The sequence below is a fragment of the Cotesia typhae genome, unplaced genomic scaffold, assembly GCF_013202065.1.
Source record: "Cotesia typhae breed Kobodo isofemale line unplaced genomic scaffold, CoteBio_Ctyphae contig_22, whole genome shotgun sequence".
NCBI classification, from domain to species: domain Eukaryota; kingdom Metazoa; phylum Arthropoda; class Insecta; order Hymenoptera; family Braconidae; genus Cotesia; species Cotesia typhae.
In genome coordinates this window covers 7,882,669-7,896,231 of record NW_027423728.1, presented here as the reverse complement: position 1 = coordinate 7,896,231, position 13,563 = coordinate 7,882,669, and the positions used below count along the sequence as shown (strand labels likewise).

The 13,563-nt window shown below is 27.2% G+C and overlaps 5 protein-coding genes across 7 annotated transcripts; 3 read left to right on the top strand and 2 right to left on the bottom strand.

The window, feature by feature from the left end:
* The first annotated feature begins 17 nt into the window (after window positions 1-17).
* On the top strand, window positions 18-1,126 carry LOC141524311 (U3 small nucleolar ribonucleoprotein IMP3). Its single transcript, XM_074238122.1, has 4 exons — window positions 18-264; window positions 471-785; window positions 882-954; window positions 1,038-1,126. The coding sequence occupies exons 1-4, from the start codon at window positions 128-130 to the stop codon at window positions 1,059-1,061; spliced, it is 549 nt and encodes a 182-aa protein (XP_074094223.1). The 5' UTR covers window positions 18-127; the 3' UTR covers window positions 1,062-1,126.
* Window positions 1,127-1,241: 115 nt separating this feature from the next.
* On the bottom strand, window positions 1,242-2,344 carry Snf (U1 small nuclear ribonucleoprotein A snf). The gene is made up of 3 exons (XM_074238115.1): window positions 2,195-2,344; window positions 1,882-2,123; window positions 1,242-1,763 (listed from the first exon to the last, which is right to left on the bottom strand). Exons 2-3 carry the CDS (start codon window positions 2,116-2,118, stop codon window positions 1,311-1,313), a joined length of 690 nt encoding a protein of 229 aa, XP_074094216.1. The 5' UTR covers window positions 2,119-2,123; window positions 2,195-2,344; the 3' UTR covers window positions 1,242-1,310.
* Window positions 2,345-3,450: 1,106 nt separating this feature from the next.
* D1 (D1 chromosomal protein) lies at window positions 3,451-5,709 on the top strand. Its single transcript, XM_074238131.1, has 3 exons — window positions 3,451-3,604; window positions 5,097-5,342; window positions 5,425-5,709. Exons 2-3 carry the CDS (start codon window positions 5,112-5,114, stop codon window positions 5,551-5,553), a joined length of 360 nt encoding a protein of 119 aa, XP_074094232.1. The 5' UTR covers window positions 3,451-3,604; window positions 5,097-5,111; the 3' UTR covers window positions 5,554-5,709.
* A 1,066-nt stretch (window positions 5,710-6,775) lies between these two features.
* LOC141524313 (uncharacterized) lies at window positions 6,776-9,671 on the bottom strand. Of its 3 annotated transcripts, XM_074238125.1 has the most exons (4): window positions 9,279-9,647; window positions 8,822-9,192; window positions 8,558-8,701; window positions 6,776-8,473 (listed from the first exon to the last, which is right to left on the bottom strand). In XM_074238125.1, the coding sequence occupies exons 2-4, from the start codon at window positions 9,149-9,151 to the stop codon at window positions 8,420-8,422; spliced, it is 528 nt and encodes a 175-aa protein (XP_074094226.1). In that variant the 5' UTR covers window positions 9,152-9,192; window positions 9,279-9,647; the 3' UTR covers window positions 6,776-8,419. The 3 variants fall into 3 exon arrangements, with proteins under 3 accessions (XP_074094226.1, XP_074094227.1, XP_074094225.1); XM_074238126.1 differs by having other exon boundaries at window positions 8,558-8,625; window positions 8,752-9,671; XM_074238124.1 differs by having other exon boundaries at window positions 8,822-9,643.
* A 564-nt stretch (window positions 9,672-10,235) lies between these two features.
* Window positions 10,236-13,461, top strand: Okr (DNA repair and recombination protein RAD54-like okr). The gene is made up of 7 exons (XM_074238049.1): window positions 10,236-10,393; window positions 10,463-10,702; window positions 10,946-11,136; window positions 11,201-12,108; window positions 12,191-12,359; window positions 12,459-12,864; window positions 12,932-13,461. The coding sequence occupies exons 1-7, from the start codon at window positions 10,391-10,393 to the stop codon at window positions 13,349-13,351; spliced, it is 2,337 nt and encodes a 778-aa protein (XP_074094150.1). The 5' UTR covers window positions 10,236-10,390; the 3' UTR covers window positions 13,352-13,461.
* Window positions 13,462-13,563: the final 102 nt, after the last annotated feature.

Sequence of the window (13,563 nt, the reverse complement as noted above, 5' to 3'; positions counted from 1 at the left end):
GAAATTAGGCGCTAGAGGCGCTGAGGTGAAAAGAAAATAGTTCAAACTCGTGTCTCTTATTGTTATAACCTAAAATTTAATAAGAGTTGTACGATAATTAATTGTAGTTAACAAATAATAATCAAAAATGGTACGAAAATTAAAATTTCACGAACAGAAATTGCTGAAAAAAGTTGATTTCATCTCTTGGAAAGCTGATAATAATTTACATGAAGTTAAAATTTTAAAACGATACCGCATACAAAAAAGAGAGGATTATACCACGTAAATAAACATTTTTCTACTTATTTTTTTTTTATAATAATAAAAATATCTGACAGCTGACAATTTTTATATCTATTTAACAACAATTAAATTTAATTTGCTAATTAAAAAATCTAAGAATTATCAGATATCACTTTTTTAATATTATTTTTATCAATTTACTTTGTCTTCTAAAAAAACTATTTATTAATCGATGTTTTTTGCAGATATAATAAACTGTCTCGAAAAATCCGTGATTTAGCCAGAAAAATAAAAGAAATGGATCCAAAGCATCCTTTTAGAATTGAGCAGAGTGCATTACTGCTGGAGAAATTATATTTGATGGGTTTGATTCCTACCAAATGGGATTTATCACTTTGTGATAAAATAACCGCATCGTGTTTTTGTAGAAGAAGATTGCCTGTGGTAATGGTTAGAAATAAAATGAGCGAGAGTGTTAAGATGGCAACCCAGTTGATTGAACAGGGTCACGTTAGAGTCGGAACTGAAGTTGTAAAAGATCCGGCATTCCTAGTAACTAGGTAAATTTTATTTTACATTTATTAAAGTATATCATTTCTTAATCAATTATTTTTTATTTCGGATATTAATTAAAATTAATTGGAATTTTTTTTTAGAAATTTGGAAGATTTTGTCACATGGGTAGACACTTCAGCTATTAAGAAACATATTTTGGAGTACAATGATGTTGTAAGTATATTTTAGAAAACAAATTTTAATTTAATGTAATTTTGTATCAATTAATCTCTTATATATTTATTTTTTTGTTACAGCGTGATGATTTTGATATGCAATAAAATTATTGAAGATTTTTATTGTTTATATCAAATATTTGTAAATAAAGTTTTTAAATCAAATTAAATCTGTTTTTTTTTTTTTTACTCTGTTAATTTTATTATATTAATATTTAGTTAATAAATGAAATTATTTATTATTATTAATATTATTTCCAACCATGATTTTTGAATACCACAGTATAAATTGTTAAATATATTTTATTGATTAATATTTTTTTGATACTTGTGTAAAAACCATACAAAAAATGTTTATTTTTTAGCAAACGAAATTTTCATAGCATGTGACGGTGTAATTTTGAAACCTTGCAGCGCATCTTTAGCCGCTCCGGACTGAACTTCATTTTCAAATTCAACAAAAGCAATATCATGTCTGTTGGGTACGAGTCGCACTTCTTTAAAGCCAGGAAATTGATTAAATAACATAGACAACATCATTTCTGATGTTTCATCCGGTAAATTAGTTAAGAAGAGAATTTGATTAGGTGGTTGCTCTGGTACCGCAGCGTTCATCATGCCTAGGTGGGTCGGTACACCAGAGTGATAACCAACTTGCTGTTTGGATTGATCTTTAGCCTTCTTCTTAGCGCGTTTCGCTTCTTCTTCCGCTGGGACTGTAACGCGTTTTGGCTTCTTTGGTCTCTCTGAATACGTTCCCTTCATTTTGGCAATTAAATCACTCTCTGATTTGGAGTATTGTATTTTCTGTGAAAAATTACAAACAATTCAATTAGTTATAAACAAACTTGAGAATTATTTATCTAATAATTTTTAACAAATAAATTATAGCAAGAAAAGTGTCATTATTTATTTAAAAACTCACCATAGGCTTATCATAAAATGGAAAACCTTGCATCGACCTCAAAGCATTTGTTGCACTCTGGATTTCTTTAAATATTACAAAAGCTTGACCCCTCATTTTTAAAGTTTTCAACGCAACAATATCTAATATATGCCCAAACTGTGAAAATATCGCGTATAATGATTTTTTTAACTCTTCTTTCTTTATTTTTTCATTTAAATTGTTGATATAAATCGTATTGTTCGGACGAATATCCATTGTGTCTAAAATAAAAAAAAAAAATCAACGGATTAGTAAATAAAAAAATTTTTTAAAGTTAAACTAATTAATTTACCTGTTTTTTTTTTTTCTGATAATTGGTTTTATTTAAACAAATATCTATCTGTATTTACAAAATACGTTTTCCAACACCGGTTAGCGTCTAACTTTTAGGTTATATACGTCAATCTTTAGTTTATGTACGTTGACTGTACTGTACACACACATTATCAACACAATATACACAAATTGAATAACAAAAATTGTACTCTAAAGTTTGATTTACAATAATTATATTTATGACTAATATTCAATGAAAATTTCAGCCATGTCTTCGTATGAATTTATTCGATAATAAGATAATAATGCTGAATAGTAGAAAATAATTATTTAATTACTTATCTAAAAAAATAATAATAATAAAAAATAATTTCCACTACCAAAATCAAATAATTTAATTAAAAATTTATAGCTACTAAAAAAAAAATGTCTATTGATTTTGTGGAGAAACAAAACACAATAATGAAAAATTTTTTTCTTATTATTAAAATATTTTTTTTTAATATAATTTACTTTGAATAATAATAATAATAAAATAATAAATTTAATAATTTGCAAATAATAGAATTAAATTGATGAGATATTTATTCAATTACCCGCCTTAGCTTCAAAATGGCTACAATAAAATTTCCTGTTTAATTATGATTAGGTAATAAAATTAAAATAAAAATATTTAATTATTTTCAATCTATTAATATAAATATAAAGAAAAATAATAAAAAATAAACTAAATATTAAAAGAAAGAAATAATAATAATATTAAATATTTTTTTTTAATATTAATTTTATAACCAATAAGAGATATGAAGCAAGGTGAAGCTTCCTGCTTCGATCGATCGGAACCGTCGAAAATAACGAGATTTTTTGGCGGGAACCCCTGGCACAAGATGCATTAAAAATAATTAGACCTATAATAATAATAATAAGTTACTTTATAATAAGTAAATTTATTTGAGGATTAAAAAATAATAAAAAAAAAAAAAAAATAAAAAAAAATAAAATAAAAATTTTAAAAATAAACTTACTTGAAAACAAATATTCTAGTTGAAAGAAATAAAATAAAAAAAAAAAATTTAATGAGCTGAATAATAAAACAACAAAAAAATGTCACAGGAGAAAGAGAGAAGGAATAAAAATGAGCGAAACAGTAGGGGAAATACTTATGGATTGAAAGAGCGAGCAAGTGAAAGAGAAAATAGGAGGAAAAGAGAAAGATAATAATTGCGAGAGTGGGAATAGGGCAAGTGGTGGTAGCGCGAGCAAGCAGAATGTAACATATGGATCCATATACATAGAAACGGAGTCCGCGGCCAGTAGTCGCTGTAGTGCAAGTCGAAACACTTCTCAGTGTGCCTAACGCCGACGCCACGACGCGCGCACCGGCAGCCGCCTTTGTCTTTATTACATACTACACGAAGTTCCGGAGGTAAGTACATTGAGTTGCCATAGCGTCTCTATTTTTCTTTCTCAGATAATATTTATTTTATCTGCTTTCTTCGCCATATCAATTGCCTAAAAAATTTTAAATAATTCAATTAATAAATAAAAGATTTTTCTAAATTATTTGCTTTACTTTAAATCGTTTACTTTCATAGATATTAATTTTTGCGGACGTACTGACGGATCGGTGTTGTGCGACGCATTCGACGCCGCGTCTCGACCACTCGATTCGATTAATGGCGTCTTGCCGGGCTTAAATATTGTTGATTTATTTTTATATTCCCTGTTATTTAAATGATTTATTTTTTAAAATAAATTCCTCATTTTTTTGTCGTTTATTTTTCTTGAGATTTTTGCTGAAAAAATGACGCGCGAACTTAGTAGCGTCGCTTTTTACGCAAAGCGCCGTCGCTACCCACGCGTTGCTTTTCTCTGATGTTCCTTCATTTATATTCAATATGTAATATCTTCACAAATAAACTAGTACCACTTGAGATAAATATCTTGAAAAATTCATCGTAAAATCTAATATTTTTCGGTGATTTTTTACATCCCGCTTTGATTATTTTTTTTATATTAAATAATTTTATTAGTATTTTATAATATTGTGATAGCAAAATGGCGGGAATCACTGACGTTTCGAGGGCCGATCTAAAGTGATGTAATGGATGAAAATATACCATTTCTTAAATGTTTATATCTAAAATAATTATTTCAAACTATATTAAATTTTTTTAAAATAATAAATATTTTTAAAAATTAATTTTTTGTTATTTTACCCGTGAAATGGAGTTGTGAATAATTTGTACTGCTTATCCTTGCAGCTTTGGTATGTTGAATAAGCGCCCTCCGTATTGGCGGATTAATAAAGTTTTAGAGGCTTTGAAAAATCAACCAACGCCTTGTTAAAAATCGATACTTTTAGTTTTAGATTCTATGAATATAAAACAAACTCGAGTCCTAGAATTTTTTTTTTTAGTTTTCTTAATTCGTTTCTTTAATTTTTTTTTTTTTTTTTAATGGATTTTTGTATCGTGTTTCGCTTAATTCGCGGGGACGCTGCCGCTCTACAACTATAATATTTCTTGATAGCGTTAAAAGTGGGGATATAAAGATGGCGATTCTCCCGCCTTCAATATATTTTATTTTATTTTTATTTATTTATTTATTTTTTTTTTTTTTTAATTAATTAATCAGTAATTTCAGAAATGATTAAATTTTTTTTTACGCAAGATAATTTTTTTTTCTCGTTAATTAAATTCACTGAAATTTATGATCATCATTTTTTTTAATTATTATTGAACTTGAATATTGAGTAAATATAGAATTTTATTAATTACAGTCACTAGTGCTATATTTATTATTTTTTTTTCTACTTATTATTTTTTTTTCTACTTACTATTTTTTTTTTTTTTTTTTTTTCCGCCTAGTCAAATTTGACACTTAAATAATTTATTTTCACATTTTTTATTTTACAGAATAATAATTTAGTCATGTCAGACGATAATTCACCAGTTGTTGAGGAGCAGAAGAAAAAGCGCGGTCGTCCCCCAAAGAATGCCGACTCGAAAAATGCCGTGAAGGAGCCCAAAAAGCGAGGACGCAGTGCTGCAACGGAAAAAATTAACGCATCTCGTCCACCAAAATCCGATAATGAAGATGATGCACCACCTGGACCAGTCAAAAGAGGTAGAGGTAGACCCAAAGGATCTCATAAAAAAAAGGTATTAATTTGTTGAATTTTTTAAAAATAATTATTTAAAATTTAATAATTCAAAATTATTAATTTTTTTTTTTATTTATTAGAATCCAGCAAAAACCACCGCTCCATCACCTGGCCGTGGTCGTGGTAAACCCAAGAAAATAGAAGAAAAACCAGAGAGTACCGGTGAAGAAGAAGAAATGGAAGAAGAAGACGATGAAGAGGAAAACTGAATATAAAATAAAAATGTCTTTGAGACATCGGGGCTTCAATTTCGGAGTTTCCTTAAATTTTACTGTCGATTCTTCTTAATTCCTTCTTCATCGCTGATTTATTTTATTTTATTTTATTTTTTTTTAATAAATTAATAAAGAAATGTGTGATTAGAATGCATTATCTCAACGATAATTTAAATAAAGATCCTTAATTTCGTTGAGCCAAATCAATACTGCTCATTTGATACAGATTAAATAATAAGGAAAAATAATTAAACATTACCGTGTCGCGTAATGTATTTTCTTCATTCATTTTTTGAATATTTTTATCCTAATTGAATTTAATCGATATTATCTAATAATCAAACTGGCAAAATAATAATATTATAAGACAAAAATGTGAAAGGGTTTTTAAATAATCCAATGTTATTTGGAATTTGCGATACAGTTGATAACTAAAAGGGTATTAACGTTGTTCTAGAGGCAACTTTCATGTTTATTCTTATGTTTTTTATTTTTATGACATAATTATTTTCTTACATTTTATTAAATTTATTAATAATAATATTACGATGATTGTCTTATCCATACACTCCATTAGTATTCTCAAAAATGAAATAAAAGTAATAATAAAAAGTAAAAAAATAAAAAAAAAATAAAAAAATTTTTAAATTAAAAAAAAATTAATAGAATTAATTTAACAGGTATTCTACAAACAATGAAAATTATAGAAAAAGTAAATGAAAATTAACATATTGCTAGCAAGATGTTTGCCTTGCTAGAAATCCTAAATAAAAATATAAAAATATGGTAATAAATTAAAAATAAATATTATGGATGAATTAATTAAAGAATAGACTAATCTCTTGTATATCACGAGTGCGTGAAGTTTCTTTCAATTTTATTACATTGAAAAAAAAAAAAAAAAAAAAAAAAGAAACGTGAGCAAATGAATACTGAAGTCCCGCTTCTGAGACGAACAAGTTGTGTGAATGTAAAATTTGTATTAAAGTAAATGAATTCACAAAACACTCTTATTTATTATGAAATCACCTATTAAAATTTATATTTTAAGATAACAATTTTTTTTTACCTTCTTGACTGTTTTTTTTTTTACTCTTAAATAAATAATTAGAAATTTTTAATTTCACAACCTACATTTTGATAATTACTAATTAATAAATTGAAAATTTAATTCGCTCTGAAAATTAGAAATAAATAACTTTAAAATTTGTTACAATAAATTTTAAATAATATTTGTATTAATTTTCGAAGATAATTTTTTTTCAATACAATTTCATACTATAAGCCGTATAATTAAGTGCAAATCAAAGGGTTCGAAGTGAGTTGATCAAGTACAGATAAATTTAATCATTCTACTTACGACAATTATTAAAATAACATTAAAAAAATTTTTATTAAAAAATAATTCTAACTAATTAAGTAGATATGCTCTACATGTAGTGATATAAATTTAAATTACATATTTATACACATTGATCCTTAATTTATTTTATTTAAAGCAAATTTATCTATGAAAAAATTTATCACCAGTTGACTAGGTTTTGGCACTTACCACGTATCGAATTTTTATATCTTAAAATTGCTTATAATTCAAAATCTTTTACAATAATACTGCTACTATAATTATATTAAAACATTAAGATTAAAGTTTAATATTTTTGGTTGCACGGTAACAGTAAGTATGAATTAAAATTTTATTTCATTTATGTATTGCATTTAATTACGATCGTTGTTTGACTGCCATACCCGTGTGTAAAATATTGTCGTAAGTTTGAAAATGTATAATTATTTTTCTACTTATTACCGTTTTGTTTTTTTAGCAACTATTATAATTATTACATCTACTGCTGTATAAATTATCTTATAATAAATAAATACTAATTGACTTTGTAAAGTTAGACTGCTAAATAATTTTTTACTCTTCTACATTATAGTTGTATCGAAATTAATCTAAATGGCTCAGTATCTACTATCAATAGATCATTATTTAAACAATATAAACTGTGCATTTTTTTTACTCTAGTATCATCACAAGATTAAACTTTTTTCAAAAGTTATTTTATTATAAGTAATTGTTAATTAAATTATTAAGAGTTTCTTAACGCTACAATATTTTGTTCGAGGCGAAAAAATTGTTTTTTGTAACAGAACTTGGCTGTACGTCTTAAAAAAAAATGATCTTTAATCATTAGTCATCAATTCCAAATCAAGTATACAAAAATTTCCATATTACACGTCTTTATTTTAGTTTATATTATTTTAGAAAAATTTGACCTAAAAATTCATTTTTTTTTTATTAAAGTTTACTTATTTTTAATTTCAACAATTCAACAGTTAAAAATAAATTTTTTTTTAATTAATTTCCCATTAAACAAAATTTTAAACTTTACCAAACTTTTTATTCTGACAGAACGCTCTTGTTAAATTACTCATAACTAAAAATAAAATCAATAAACTATTTTTATTTCAAGATTTTTTTTTAATGCTAAAAAAAAATAAAGTAATTGAATTTTTAGTTATATTAAAAAAGAAATAAAATTTTTATGGCGTCAATAGATAATTTAGAAGATATTTAGCAATTATAGTGCTTTCCTAAATTCAAGTAAATTGTTTCAGTCTGTAGTGTAAGAATACACAAATGCCTATTTATCGATTAATAAAAATAAATACTTGATATTTATGCTCGCTAAATTTTAGAAGTACGCGAGCACTGTCAGCATAAATCTTCATCTGTTGATATTATGTCAACAGCAGTTGTTCCATGATGCTTAGTAACCTTAGTATTTGGCAAAAAATACGGTGGTATTTCCATTGGATTATCATCGGCCAATGTTTGCATACCACTCGGTGGAACTTTACGTCAGTGACCAAAAAGTTCTGTATTTTCTTCGTTGTCAATTGACTGATATCCCTGCTGTAAAATTTTAATTCATGTTTATTAAAAAGAAATTATTACTTACATAATAAATAATAAATGAATAAAATAATAAATCCATACTCTTCTTTGTCGACCACCAAACCCTTCGTCAAGCAATTCTGTTTCCCAATCATCTTCTCCTTCTTCACCTGGATCAAAATTATAAAGAGGCATTAATTTATGCCGCAATCGTTCCAATTTACGTCGTCGTGATATAATTAATACCTAACAAAAAAAAAAAATAAAATAAAATAAAACTACTATTAATATCATACCTCCATGCACAATCATATCATTACAGTTTTTTAATAAATAATTATTATTTTTGACAATTATTATTAGTACCACAGCTGACAGTATTATAACGAAAATAATAACTCCAAGAGGTACAAATATATATTCCACTCCATCAGGTGGACCAAAATCATCAAAAGGTTTCTCAGTAGTTGTTGAAGTTGGTGGATTACAAATTTTTGACGTTTTATTTAATTTTTGTTGATCATTATTCTCTGGTGATTGAAAAGCTACCACCGATGATGACAGTGTATCATTATTAATAAAAAAATCCGTGTAATTTTCCGAACTTCCATTGTACATGATTTTATTGATATCAATCGTTGTTTCTTCCAGATTATTTAGCAAGAATGTTGTTAGCAAAGAATTGTTAGTATCCATGACCTTGTTAATTTACTTCACAGCATTCATTTTTGTTGGTTCTATTAGTTGTTATTGTTATTGATATTAACAACGCCAAAATTATGTCAACAATGAAGCATTTAAAAACAATGACACTTTAACTTACTTTTAAGTTTTTGACGGTATTATTGTATGATACAAATATTAATTCTCAATTAATTTAAATTGTATACATTGCTTTGTATACCTTGGGTTTTATTTTTACAACTACACACTCTCAGTATTGTTTTGACACATGCTGTTTTGACATTTACTAAAAAATGATCCCGTAAGATTAATCAATTCGAAATGTACATTATAATAGAAAAATTAATTTAACAATTGTTGTGTAAAAATTTTATGCGCTAAGACCTTGAAATATAAGACACAGATTAACAAGTTATGATAAGTCCGCCTTTTTTTTTTTTTTCGGAGTGGCTATTGACACCATCTCGCATGCTCTTAAAGTCACGGGACATTACTAGAAAATCACCAAATTTACTATATCGTCCGTGAATTTAAGAATTGACAGGTGAAACACGGAATTTTATCCATTTTATCATTACACTGAAGTTAACAAACATTGAAAATTTTTTTCATTACTTTGCAATGAAATTATTATGAAAAAATTTAATAAAAAAAATTTCAAGTATGAAAATTAAAAAAAAAAAAAAAAGAAAACGATTAGTAGCAATTTTTAGAAGCTTTTTTTATTGTAATTGATTTATTGTAAAATTAAAAAAAAATTGACAGCTGTCAGCTGACTTCAGTGTCATAATTTTTTACCTCTTGCTGAATTTTAGATTTAAAAATTTATAATTGCTTTCTAATTACACAAATAAATTTATTCCACTAAAAATAAACTCCAAATAATTTTTATCTTGTCACTGCACATAAATAAATAATAATTATTAAAAATATCAAAAACTAAGAACACTTGGCGGGAATATTTAAAAAAACTCTACAGTAAAATTATCCAGCGCGCCACTCGCGGATAAAATTTGAACTATTTTTAAATACCCGGGAAACATAACCTCTGTTTATTTTAAAAATACAACACAGTTTTTCCCGCAATTATGTTCACTTAGATACAGTTGGTTGACGTAAACAACAACAAGCACTGTAAATAAAGTTATGTGAAATTAAATTTAATATTTGTTTTCCTACGATGAACCTACTACGATAAATATATACGAATTAATTAGCGTGCGTTAGAAAAAAATACAAATAAAAGTGACAATGGTTGGTTAAAAATTAAATTAATATTAATGACAATGTGAAACTGTCTAATAAATTTTATAAACTTTTCAGAGGCGATCATCAGCACCTAGTCAATCTGGGAAACGACCATTATTCCCAGATATTGAGAATCATTCGCCAATAAGTAATGTCAATAATTTAATTAAACCGAAAGAAGATTCTTCTGTAGCTGTCCACCGAGAGAAAAGATTGAAAACATTGAAATTTAAACCAATTCTTATTCCTGAGCGTAAAGCTTTACAGCTGAATTCAAACGATGTTACAACTACCAAAGAAGTTATATCAGACCATGTAAGTTCATAAAAATAAGCTGTATTTATCACAAAAAATGTCAAAATTAAATTAGCAGACATCTGACAAACTTTATTATTAAAAAAATTACAAATATAATTTTTTAAAATATTTTTTGGGTTTTTTTTTTAATTAATAAAAAGTATCAAAAAAATTTTTAAATATTTGCTGATTTTAGGATTAATAAAAAAATAATTTTTTTTTTTTTTTTTTTTTTTTTTTCATTTATTTTTCATGTTTTAGGAAGAGAAAATTCGTAAAATGCTTAGCAAACCGTTTAAAATTCCTATCCCTGGTTACGAGCTATCAGGTCGATTTTTAGGAGCTAAGTTCTCAGGTCCTCGCAGAGCATTACACGATCCTAACGCAGCAAACGCTTTGGTTGTTTATGCTCCGCGTGAATTATCTGAGCACGAGCGACTTAAAATTGACGAGTAAGTAGATCAATATATATTTTATTGATGATTATACATTACTACGAATAATTGTTTGTTGCAGAAGTAAACAATTGGTACACGTGGTGGTTGATCCTCTCCTTTGTAATATTTTAAGACCGCATCAGAGAGAAGGAGTTAAATTTATGTACGAGTGCGTTACAGGAGTGCAAATTGAAAATGCCTTTGGGTGCATAATGGCTGATGAAATGGGTCTTGGAAAAACTCTCCAGTGTATAACTCTCCTGTGGACTTTATTGAAACAAGGTCCTGAAGCTAAACCACTTATTGAAAAAGCAATAATCGTAGCACCCAGTTCACTGGTTAAAAATTGGTACAATGAAATTTTTAAATGGTTGGGAAACCGTGTTCGACCTCTGGCTATCGATGGTGGAAGCAAAAATGACATTGATACTAAACTTGTTGGATTTATGAAAACTTATGGCAGACGCTGTGTAAATCCTATTTTAATAATCAGCTACGAAACATTCCGCCTTCATTCACACGTTCTCCACAATGATGAAGTCGGTCTTGTTCTCTGCGATGAAGGACATCGGTTGAAAAATTCTGAAAATCAAACGTATCAGTCTTTGATGGGTCTGAAAGCTAAACGACGTGTTTTACTCAGTGGAACTCCTATACAAAATGATTTACTGGAGTACTTTTCACTGGTACACTTTGTGAATCAAGGATTGCTTGGCACATCACAAGAATTTAGAAAGAAATTTGAAAATCCTATTTTACGTGGTCAAGACGCCGCTGCTTCTGATTCAGAAAGAGCTGTTGCTCAAGAAAGACTTAATGAATTAGTTACTATTGTTAACAAATGTTTGATTAGAAGAACAAGTGCCTTGTTATCAAAATATTTGCCTATTAAATATGAACTTGTTGTTTGTATTAAGATGACAGAGTTGCAGACACAACTTTATAAAAACTTTATCAACAGTGATTCTATTAAAAGATCAATGCAAAGTAAATTTATTCATCAGTTATTGTCATTCGTAAAAAATTTAATATTGTTTTTTTAACTAACGTATTTTTTTTTTTAATTTAGATCATGAAAGTGAAAAAAGGAAAGGTGGTGGTACACTTTCAGCTCTCTCAGCAATTACTCTACTGAAGAAATTGTGCAATCATCCTGATCTTGTCTACGAAAAAATCATGGAAAATTCTGAAGGGTTTGAAGGAGCGTCAAAGTTACTTCCTGCTAACTACAGTACTAAGTAAGTCGTTGAATTAATTATTAAAAAAATTTTTTTTATAGACCAAAATAAACAATTATCAAAATTATGAAATTCATATTATTATTTTTATATTTTTAGGGATGTATTACCAGAATTATCAGGAAAATTGATGGTCCTCGATTGTCTTTTAGCTTCAATAAAATCTACGACATCTGACAAAATAGTATTGGTATCAAATTATACTCAAACTCTTGATCTTTTTGAAAAACTTTCAAAGAAAAGACAATACCGATATGTACGTCTTGACGGAACGATGACGATTAAAAAACGATCAAAAGTAGTTGATAGTTTTAATAATCCTGAGAGTGGAGATTTCATTTTCATGTTGAGTTCCAAAGCTGGAGGCTGTGGTTTGAATTTAATTGGAGCGAATCGATTAGTTATGTTTGATCCTGATTGGAATCCTGCTAATGATGATCAAGCTATGGCAAGAGTTTGGCGTGATGGCCAGAAAAAACCTTGCTTTGTCTACCGTTTTCTGAGTGTAAGCATTTATTTAAATTTATTATTTCACATTTATTTATTTATTTAATTTAATTTATTTTATTTAGACCGGAACAATTGAAGAAAAAATTTTCCAAAGGCAAGCTCATAAAAAAGCACTGAGTTCAACAGTTGTTGATCAAGAAGATGATGTTTGTCGCCACTTTACTCTCAATGATCTTCGAGATCTTTTCAAGCTTGAAGAAAATACTGTTTCCGACACACATTCTAAATTCAAGTGCAAACGATGTGTTGCCGGTGTTGAAGTAAAAGGACCACCAGAGCAATCTGATTGTAATTCAGACTTGGCAGACTGGCGCCATGCTCATAATTCCCGAAATCTTCCGGATATACCGCTAAAGCATTGCTGGTCTAGTGGTGTTTCATTTGCGTTTCATCATCGCTCGACTGAACAAGTTAAAGAAAAAAAAGAAATTGAAGAAAAACCTGAGGAAGTAGAAATGGATACAGAAGTAGATTCAGAATAATTTATATAAATATATTTGTTTATTGTAATTGACTAAGGAAGCTGGTTGTCTTTCTGTCATAAGTTTTCAATTTTATAATTTTTTAAAAAATTAAAAAATAATTATAGCAACATCCGTTATAATTTTCTATAAAAATTTTTCTTTTCATACTTTTGACAGTATAAATAATCATTTTCTTCAGTAGGAATTTCTCTAAATTTATATTAATTACA